Genomic DNA, 11,387 nt, shown 5'->3' on the forward strand with positions numbered 1-11,387 from the left:
TTTTTTTTTTTTTGTTTTTTTTTCCCCCCCCCCCCCATTGAAAGGGCAATGTTAGAAAACTTTAGGTCTTTCAGATACTGCTGTCCATGAAATTCCTGAGTTGCCTTCTGTGGCTACCTTCCTCATGACCTACATGTCTCCTCCTTCCTCCTCCTCCTTCTGTAGTGAGTCTTTCTGTGTGTACCAGTCTGGGACTCCTTGATGCAAAGTTTCCTCTTAGGGATGTATGTTACAGCCTTGTCCAGTCACTGCCTTTGTGTTGGATCTTCAAGCCCTCAATGTAATATGCCCCTTTTTGTTTCTTCTGATACTTTACTACTTAACTAAAAATGTCTTTCAGCCCAAACCTTAGAGACTTTTTCCTAGAGTCTTTTAAATATGAGCTTTTTAATGACCTTTTACATTGTCTCTAAACTGATCTTCATTTAACAAATACTTGCTTTCCTGTATCCATGTATGTAGGCTAGCAGTTTGTTTTGTTTTTTTAAACACTCTTGAAGTGGACAGTTGATCTGCCTTTCTGGCACTACCTTATTGAGTACTAAAGTCACTTCATAGATTTCAGGAAATAGTGTACCACTTCACACTAAGATATTAGTGTGTGTTGTTTTGGTACATGACCAAACCTCTGCCACATTCTCATGACTTTTATCCAGACAATGATTGTTACTTCCAGTCTTTTGCATTTAAAATTCCCTGATATTGATGTCTTTGAACTTTGGAAACACATCCTTTAATACATTAAAAAAACTCTGTCTTCTTACTTGACTTGTTGCTAGTAGGTATTGCTGGAAACTTGAAGGAATCCAGCCTGAAACCAAGTTCTGAGAATTCTTCCTCAAATGTTTCCTGTTTGGTGCTTATCTACTTCATTTGACATTTATGATAGCTATACCAGCTTCATGTCTCTTATCCAACGAGACAATAACCTAATTGTATTTATCAGAAGTGCAATTCATTTGAACCTGTCCAGCAAACCTGACATCTGCTTAAATTAGTTAAAGAAATGGACAGATATTCATTTGACACTTCTACAATAAGGGACTGTATAATTTCATACATAGACGCATACAAATCTACCTTTCATTACTGATTTAGTGCTGAGCTGTATAGCTTGGGCTGCTTTTTTGGGTGTGACAGATGATTAATATTCTTTTTCCAGTTCATCTGCATTCTGGTATGGCTCTGTGTTGTTTTTTTGCAGCATTTTTTTGTTTTATTCTGTAGTGTTATCACTGTGTCTGGGGTTGGTTGGGCCAAAACCCAGATAAAATCTGTGTACATTGATTTACTGACATAGCTCAAATGCTGGACCTGCTGTTTAAGCATCTTAATGTAGTACAGTACACCCATAGAATTTAGCCTTTTGTTTTCATCTCTTTTCTAATGCTTTTGGAAGGTTTCTCAGCATTTAGTATTTGCTGACTGACAACTTGCACTTTTTTATAATGGCAGTGTATTTGTTGACATGGTATCAGATAAGTTTGTCTTAATTAATATAACAAATAATATTATTTTTTTAAATCCGTTAGAACTGATTTTCATGCAAATAAATGATTTTCATAAGCTGAAAGTAAACAAGATTTATTGTACAAGTCTTATATACATAAAAGCAAAAGACCTGATTTGCTTTTAGTTGTAACTAAATGCCTTTCAGGTATTGCGTCTGAATTTGGAGTTCGAGGCTATCCAACAATTAAGCTGTAAGTTGACCTTTCCTATTTTATATTTGTAAGTATGTAGAGGGAGGGGGCAGAAAAAATTTGATTGCTGACCCCTTTATAATGCTGGAAAAACAAATTACAATTTTTTGAGGCATGATTTGCAAGTTTTATTACTAAAATGCATAATTGATTTGAAAAATGAGTTTTATAATTAATATTTTAAGGTTCTCACTAGTCAGGTTTTAACCAAAACAGCATAAACAAGTTCAGTATTAAACATCATTTTCCACCATTTGGTGAAGATATTTAAACTTAAAGGAGACATCATGAACTTGAAATCCAGTCAGTTTGATTATTCAAAGTAATGGTTTTAGGTACTAAAACTTCATCTGGATGCCCACTGGTAGGTCTGAGACTTGAGCCACACTTACTGTGTATTTATTGAGAAATGTCACACAGCCAGTGTGGCAATCTGCCCACTTATTTCTTCTCTGTGCACCTACAACCTCAGCAGTTAGTTTTGGGCATGCATACCTCAGATTGGTGCTCAGAACCAATCTAAACTGTCTGTGCTACATCGTTGCTGAGCTTGTGTACACAAAGCAGGAGTGAGTGAACAGAGATTGTCCCTTGATAGCTGAGTGGGGAAATTTTTTTTTTTTTTTTTTAATCTTTCAGTTATAGTAACTTTAGCTCTTTGGGGTTAGTGTGTAGTTTAAGGAAAAGACAGGCTGGGCTTTTATATGAACAATCTTCCTTTTAATAAATTTACTACAAGGTCAAGACATCAAAAATGGTACGTTAAGGGGGAGAAGCCACGTTTAGTCTAATGATAAACAGATTGTATTAGACTTACTGGAAGATGATTAATTATAACAAAATATTATTTGGATTTTTTTCAGTTACATTTCACAGGGTTACATAGCATGTTACTGGCTGGAAGTAAAGACGTTTGTCAAAATGGCATGCATGTTTAAGAAACTGGTCTTCATGTCACCAAATTGATAATGTAGCTTAGCCATGTGCGTTCTTTTTTTTTCCCCAAAGGAAATATTAACACTTTAGGTCACAATCCCACCCCCTTTTTTTTTTTCTTCTCATAAGGAAATGAAGTAAGTTTATACTTCCTATCAGTTGCACGCAATAATATTCTGTATTGAACAAATACAGATACAAAGATAACTGCATATGCAGATTTAGCTGCTGTTGCAGGTTATCAGGTTGCTGCTATTGCAGGCAACCACATTGCAGGATACTATTTTTCCACTTTTTTTGTCCTTTTTGTTTTGCTTTTTTTCAAGTAGTATAAAGTTAACATAGGTGCTCTTGATAATCCCTTTTGAGGCATAAATGCTGAAGTTTTTTGTGTTTTGCCTGTCAAGCTATAAGCAAATTTTCTAAACATCTTTATAGTTCTAAAATACAGTGACTGGCAAACAAACAAGTACCAACATGTACTGTAGAAATTAGCAGTAAAAGAATGTTAATTTATTCAGTAGGGAGTTGATAAACTTTGAATTTTGTCACAGTAATTGTATTATAGTGGGCCATTGAGCTCCTCATTTTGCTGAGTAAAGATGGCTTCTAATGGCTAATTAGTTGCAAAATTGAACTTCATCAGCATTTACTGATGATTTAATATATTGAAATGCTTTGATTTCGTATGAACAGCCAAATTTAGGTTATAGGCTAGAGAAGTGCAATGAATGGGTATTAAGTATATTTCTCTCTCTCTCTGTTCTCATCAGTTTAAAAGGTGACCTGGCATACAACTATAGAGGACCTAGGACAAAAGATGATATAATTGAGTTTGCCAACAGAGTAGCAGGGTAAGTATTTATATTTCTGTTAGCATGCCCATAACAGTTTTATTTGGGTTACCTTCCCCATTTAATTGGAAGTGAGAGCCAAAGGTAGCTTTCAGTATAGAAAAATATTTTTGATACTTGTATTTAAAACTTTGCTGTGCATTCTTTCACTTAACAAGAGTTATCTTGGGTATAATTCAAGTGCTTTTATTATAATTTTAAGTAAAATTGGAAGGAGTATTTTAAGATAAGTTGCACATAAAAACAACAATTGAGTTAAAGCCAGAAATATATATATAACACCTCAGCTAAATAGAGTAGGTGTTCAGGAAAGGAATATATTCATCACTAATGATTGTAGTAACTTCTCTTTGTATGCCTTTCTGACCTTAAGTAGACAGTAGAGGACGCATTGAGAACAGTTCTAGGGTTCTAATGACTATCCGTTTATCAGTATCAATCATTGATATTAGTTTTTAATGATGATTTTGTATATTCTCCTCAATCCTTTTCCATTATGATGAAACTAAAATTGGAGTTTTAACCTACGTTAAAAGCTTTGTTTCCTTAACTTTTTTCCCTTCTGTCTTCCTTCTGATTTTTGTATTGTATTGGCCTTGCAAGGGCTTCTGCACTAGTATATCTTTTGAGAAGTCCCCTTCTTTCATTGGGGTTCCACTTTCCTACACTTGTGTCCTCTTTAGGGCTGGTACCAATTCTGGGGGGGGTTGCTATACTCTGTAGCACAGTGAAGTAGATGTTTGCTGTGTTTCATTGCCAGACAAGCGAAAATTATAAATGGCTTCTGGCTACCTTCTTGTTCATACTGTATTTACTCAAATGTAAGACTAGATCTTCCCCCCCATTCAGTGGGGGATGATGGGGAGGGAGGGCAGCTTGTCTCTGTTTCAAATACAAAGCAAAATGGAAGGCAGGGGGCTTCTGCAGCTCTTACTGGTCCCAGCCTAGGGTCAGAGTCCTCCACTACCCCATCATTTGCCATCTGTTGTGGCTCCAGTCTCGCACAGTGGGTAGTTCCAGCCCTGGCCAGGCAGTGCAGCAATAGCAGTGATGGCAGTTAAACTATGTAGGATACCAATATCATTACAGAGTGCACATTAGATATGCTAGTAGAAGTGTATTTCAATTCTCTAGTGACATACGATTTCATTTCATGACCTTGTATGCATTTTCAGTGTATTGGTGTTGTGAATAGCTAGGCTGGCTAGGTCTCAGGCCTGTATGACTTATCTTCATTCCTGGCTTCCTGCACATAATACTTGCTTTCTTTTCTCTAATAAGTACAGCTGTTTAAACTGCTTACATCACTGTCAACTGGCTGGCAGAAGGGAAGTGTGCAGGGGTTTCACATTTGAAGTGTGATAGGGCAGTTGCATTTTTATATCTCCATATTGAATAAAAAAGTCACATCCCGCTGCTTTGAATAAGAAAATCAGTTACTATTCAGAAACCCCTGCAGATATACCCATTTTTGCTACTAACGGATGTATACCAATTGTCTCATTATTTTCCTTTGTACTTCTGTGTCTCCTGGAAGATAAGGTGCCATCTACCCCAGGAAATGATCTTCAGGGGCCTTGAAACTCCTTCCTAGTTATTTTTGGCAACCTAACTGAGCCTGGTACTGTCTTCTAGGAATGAATGGGGAAGGGGAAACTTAGTTAGAAGCAGAGACTTTGTTAAACTAAGGAGAAGGCAGGGGTGAGAGCTGAAGGCCTTCTAGAAGCTGAGGCCTTGTTGAGCTAAGTTTTCGCTTAAGGCTGAAGGCAGTGTCACAGGACCCAGGGCCTCTAGTCTATCCAACAATTTTGAAGTATTTGTATAGTGTTTGTGTTCTGCACCTGTTTGTGCAACATGCTTCTCAGCAAAGGGGTATAAAAGGCAGCATGCTCATGAGCTTTTTTCAACAGCCTTGACTTGACATTGCTGTTCTGTGCACTAAATCTACCGTAGCTTGCAACTTTCCGAATTTTTTTTTTTTTGCTGTAGTCTTTTCCTTTTGTTCCTTTGAGAATATTGTCAGATTTAATGTCTTGGTGCACCCACTTTTTTTCTTGTGACCTCTCTTCATAGTATGTTCCAGCCCCGCCCCCGCCTTGTGCTCTTATTTTTCAGTTGACTGGAAGCTTGTGAAACTTCTTGTTTCACATCCCTGAGACTTTCTCTCTCTCTTGCCTATCATCATGACATCTCAGATTTTAGCCACCTTGCCAATGGTTCTGTGCGCAAATTCAAGAGTCTCTGTAGCCTCAGAAATTTCATATTCTGTGATTCATTTGTAAATGTTTCCCTCTGGGAATAGAGATGGGTACATGGTCAGATTAACAGTCTATTGTGGGCAAGCCCACAGAATCAGTCCCAGAGCACAAGATACTTTGTGGTGATGAATCTCTAACATTACATCAACCTTGAGAGGATGCCATGTACTACTTGTTTTGCCAGAAAAGATGACTTCTGTGGAGCACAGATAGCTCCACAAGGAACTATATTTTAGTATTTCTTAAATCTCAAAACACAAGGGGCAAGCAGTATTGAGATCCTGTTCAAATTCAGTAGTACCCTGGCAACAATACTCTGTTATTACAGCTTCCTTAGAATTTACTTCAGTGGGACCCAGAAAGACAGGTACCCGTATAATGCGTTGGCATTTTCAGAGTGGATCTGTTTCTTTTCCGCTTTCATGGCACTGGCAGCTGTAGCACCTCTTCACGGCCTTTGGCAGATGTTAGAAATAGTGACATGATTAGGCTATGAATAATTTTATACCTGTATAATACTAGGATAAGTGCAACGTGGGCCAGAGTCCCATGTGTTCTGTCAGTGACTCTTAGTTCCAAACAACTTGGTGACTCAGCAGGCTAAGAAATCTCCTTTAAAGGAGAAAATCCATGGTTTTCCACAGCAAATGGAAAACCCAGATCCCTGCTAATAAGCCAGTAGCATTGTATTCCTCTGGAGGAGGTCAGCAAGCATTGTCTAGGACAGTGGTCTCCAAACTTTTTTGATCGCGCACCCCTATCATTAAAAAAATTTTGAGCATGCAGCCCCTATATATGAGTGAGGGCGCCACTGTCAACCCCTCCACATTGTGGAACTCCCACTCTTCCCTTAGGATACCTTGCATACTGTACGTGACACGTGACCGTCTGACATATGGACCGAGTGAGGGTGCCAGTGTCAATCCATGTGTTAAATATTAGTAAAGCTTAATTCTTTTATATTTATCTAAAAAAATAAGAAAGAAAGTTCTAATATTTTCTTCCAGCACCCCAATGGATAGTCTTGCGTGCACCCCACTTTGGAGACCACTGGTCTAGGACATCTCTATGTGACACTATTCTGGTTATGATAAATGTTGTCTAGTAGACACCTGCCATTTCTACCCCAAGTGATTGGAAGCTGGACAAGCAACGTTAGGTCTCTTCCAGAGAAACTGAGTATTTCTACATCCCCTCTCCCATTGGTGATGTGACAAATAAAAGAAAAAATGGTTTTGCTCCTCCTTGAAGGACAAGAAGGCTGGATTTGTTAATGAAGACGCAGTACCCTTGTGCTTGATTGCTGCTTAGGATGGCTGATTATTAGGCCCTGCTCGTATGGTGTACGTGTACCCCCAAATGAAAGCAGAGATATCATCCCAGTTCTGAGCAAAGACATTCTTATTAGTCTTTTTTTGCTCTTCTTACCTTGCCATTCATATATTAACCTCAAGAGCCATCAGAGAGCAGACTGGTTCTGTAAAACTGCTTTTTCAGTCTCCTTTAGTGATCAGACAAAATCTTTTGTCTTTTACAATCAAGAGCCTGCCCAGCCCAGCCTCTGTCAGCACCTTTCTTCCTTTCAGTAGCCATTTGCCTTCTTTTCAAGCAATATGAACCTGGATCAGGTAGATTCTAAATATCATCAAAGCTGAGCAGGCCAGCTATTTCAACTTGCCTATCCTTCCCTTTTTCTTCAGGGGCTCTTTCTCATGTGATGTCTTCTTCCTGTTTACATTGTAGAGGCACTGGAGGAAATGGTTTTAGGGAACAGGGCAGCATCTCATTTTGAACTTGAGCTTGTAAATGAAGGTGCTTTTATATTTTTTTTTTTTTTTTTTTTAAGTTCAAAACTTCATCCACTATAATACACACATGCATTATTCTGTTTTCAACACATTTACTTCTGTATTGCCATAAGAATCATCTGCCAAAAGTACCTTTATTTGAAATGGGCCAGGGCCTTAACCAATGCAAGGTCCTCTTTGTCCTCTTAACAGCTTCAAAAGCCTCCCACATGGTTCTTGTGATAATGGTCACTTACCTTGAGAGAGAGATGGGAAGCCATGTGTAGGTGGTTAACCATATAGAAGGTAGGACAGAGCAGCACCTTAAAGACCATCTGGTTCAGAGAGGCATGAGATTTTGTAGGCAACAGCCTACTTTGTCACATGCTTGGGAGGAAAAATGTTAGTTATTACCCTTACTCAGGTGACTGGTTATGGGAAGCTCCTTCAAATCTTCATTACTTTGTGGTCACCATCAGATTTGATATTTCAGATAGGTGAGAGTAAACTTTAATAAACTGTTCAACTACTAGAATTCATGAAGGTCACACTGGATGCTTTATTGCCTAGTCTCACCTAGTAGTCTGATATTTTTTCATGCTGTGGTCTGGAAAATGTCCTGTATGCCACTGTGCCAAAAACTTTAAGTCGACAGATGCTTCAGAAAGTGCAGCAGGATTTTGCACATCCTGCATTTAGTGACCTTAGCTTGGGCAAGGCTCATCTAGTTCAAAGAACACTCTTGGAAGGTGGTTAAGAGCCCCAGGACCCTCCTAATACTCGAAGACCTATAAGAAGATGCTCCACAAAGTTTTACACATACTGTCTCCACGGCATGTATATTTGATACCGCTTGCTGGTAGAGTGGGCCTGTAGGTACCCAGTCAGACCTATTCATGTCCACTAGGTCACACCACTGTCTTGGTATTTGGTGCATATGGAGCAGGAGTGAGTTTACAGTACCTGTTTTCCCTGTGGTGCTCCTTAGCACAATCAGAGGCTGAGTAGTGTGTGTTGACTTTGTCAAATTACTGACTTTCCAGTTGCTATCATCTTATCAAGGAGAATAAGTAAGATCCAGATGTTGGTGTCAGAGCTCTCTTATATTGTTTGCTACCTAGACAAAGTATCCTTGAAAACTTGCCTTGGAATTGGACACTAGTTTATTACGGAGGTACTAAGCACTACATCGTTGTGGAAACTTCCATGGCAGATGGTATATTTCCTGAAATAATCGTGTTGTTTGTTTGCGTAAGACCTCTGAGACTGATGTTTGTTAGATGCTTGGGCTTCAGTAATATGGCTGGTTTGGAGTCATCTATGTCTTAACTTCTGTTCTCTCTCAAGTCCCTGATATTCTGGGGTGAAAAAGGAACTGGAGGCCAGAAAAAGGAACTATAAGCCGTCCTTTCTGCCCTCGGTGTGTAACGTGTGGAAGCATAAGCATGTGTCATACACGTACCACCTGTACTCTGAATGTGCACCATACAATTACTACTAAGGAAAAATGTTTGAGCTCGGATGTTTGTGGCTAAAATTGTGCATGTTATACATCCTTGAATTCTTGTTACTGGTTGAGTAACTAAAAGCAGGAATAATAAGAGTCTCTGAAGTAAGGTGATTTACTAAGGGTATAGTCCTTAGTTGTTATATCCACAGTCTCCAATATCTTAGAGAGCTTTCCAGGATACTGTTGCTAGTAGTATTTTAAACTAAGATGTGACTAACTGATACCTTGATTTACACTCTTAACACTCTGTATTGTGTACTAGTTGTAAAATACAGGACTTCTGAGTCAGAATTGTAAAGTTACTGCATGAAATTTTAAATGTTTTTGTTTCTCTAAATTTGGAAAACTGGAATGTGTTGTTCTTAACTGACCTGTTCTCCTCTCCCCTTCCTCCCCCTGCACTTTTTTAAGACCTCTTATCCGGCCACTCCCTAGCCAGCTGATGTTTGAGCATGTGCAAAGGAGACATCGGGTACTTTTTGTGTACGTTGGTGGGGAGTCTCCTTTAAAGGTTTGAAACTTAATTAAGTTTAATTTTTTTTTCTTTTTGATCTTCACAAAGGTAGTCTGAAGTGACTTGCTTATCGCTTTTAAAAATGTGCAGCTATCCTGCCGCCTTAAGAAAGTGAAATGTAAGCTGATAAATATGTCATAACTTTAGAGCAGTTTTAATGGCGTGATTACAAAACAATGGGTGCCTATGCATGAGCACAGAGGCTGTTCCGATTCACTGGAATGCCATTGAGTCTGCTGGAGTGTGGCAGTTCCCACAGTCCAGCAGCCTCCTGCATCTCATGTATCAGCATCCTCACGCTTACAAATGGCAGGGGATACTTGAACTAAAGCTCATTGAACGAGCTTTAGTTCAAGCACCCCACCTCCATTTTTAAGCCTGGGAACACTGATACATAGGGCAGCTCTCATAGCTACTCTCATTAAAGCATTGACTTCCCTTCCCCCGAAGAGCATGTGAAGGTGTCAAATGTTCTATGTGTTTAGAGGCTTCTACCAAAAATGGCAGTACTAACTAGGATCTGAACTCTCGCTTCATTTCTCTTGTAGTTATTTTTAGTTGGGACTAGTGCAGGTCTAGTGGTTTCAACATTATTTTAAACCTTGTATTGGTAATGTCAAAATGATATCCTTTTTCTATTGTCTAGGTACTTTTTTCAGCATCATTTTAAAACTAAAAATGTCCATTTATAAAATTAAGTTAGTATGTCTTGCACAGTTCTCAATGTAGACAAATATATTTAAAATCTAAACACCTCCTGTCCTGCAGCTTTAAATTATGTAGGCCAGGAGTGGTCAACTAGCAGCATGAGTGCCATAAGTGGCGCAGGTGGATTCTGTGTTGCATGTGGCAGATTGGGGAGGGGACAGGCAGTGCCATGGCAGATAGGGCAGGGAGCAGAAAGCAGAGCATTGAAGTAAATAGGGAACACAAGATGGAGCAGAAAGTGGAGCAGCAAATCTGGCAGAGGAAAGGTAGCACCCAAGGAGGATGTGGGGCTAATTTGTGGCGCACTTTCAAAAAAAGTTAAGCCCCTGATCCAGGCCACAAACAGACATTCACTTCTGGTGGAAATTTTTCAGAAATTTCTGATGGCAGAAATGTTTCCAGGACAGGGAATGTACAGCCATTCAGCTTGCAGTTGTCTCCTCTCTGCACTCTCACTACCCCATGGTGATTCTGGATTGGGAAAAGCATGGAGAGCAGTTGCTGCTGCACTCCTGGTCTTTGTAGGTAATGGAGCTGTGAGAAGAAATTATCTGTGTTTCCCTAGACCCAGGATATCAAGGTCTGGGAAATGACAGGGGGCTTTGCTATGAAGTGCCCAACTACTCGGACAAGGGGCCCCGGTCTGAGAAGTGAGTAGGGAGTTCCTCCACTCAGCTTCCAGTGGCTGGGAGCCAAGCTGAATGAGCAGCATCCACAACCAGCAGAGCAGTAGGAGGCTTTACCCTGCTACTCCAGTCTCTTTGCGGACTGGAGCAGCAAAGCTGCCTGCCTGTTTCACCAACCAGGCAGTCCCCGGTCTGAGAGAGGACAAGGAGCATTCCCCTACTTCTTTACTCTCCTGATGGGGACTGTACAAGTGTGCAGTCTTGCAAGAGAGTTTGCCTTACAAGGAAGATCTTGCAGGAGAGCTTTCTCTTGGAAGGGGGCATGTTCTGCTAGGACAAATTTGAGTGACAGCTTGTACGTTCGTCACTTCTACTGGAAAAATGATGATTCTCCTACTAGAAATGTGATGTCTGTACTTGCTCCTACCAAATGAATATAAACTTTTAATTCCAAAATCTAGTTGCTTCACCTCCCATCCCCCCCCCCCCCC

General features: G+C 39.7%; 1 protein-coding gene across 1 annotated transcript in view; it reads left to right on the plus strand.

Moving 5' to 3' along the window:
* Nucleotides 1–11,387, plus strand: part of TMX3 (thioredoxin related transmembrane protein 3) — a 68,627-nt gene that overhangs the window by 25,867 nt on the left and 31,373 nt on the right. The window contains exons 5-7 of the mRNA XM_019524683.1: nucleotides 1,658–1,703; nucleotides 3,413–3,493; nucleotides 9,460–9,559. Coding sequence (XP_019380228.1) covers nucleotides 1,658–1,703; nucleotides 3,413–3,493; nucleotides 9,460–9,559 — 227 coding nt within the window. The remainder of the gene's footprint in view (nucleotides 1–1,657; nucleotides 1,704–3,412; nucleotides 3,494–9,459; nucleotides 9,560–11,387) is intronic.

Source organism: Gavialis gangeticus, unplaced genomic scaffold, assembly GCF_001723915.1.
Source record: "Gavialis gangeticus isolate Ggan-Ray unplaced genomic scaffold, GavGan_comp1, whole genome shotgun sequence".
In the NCBI taxonomy this organism is placed as follows: Eukaryota; Metazoa; Chordata; order Crocodylia; family Gavialidae; genus Gavialis; species Gavialis gangeticus.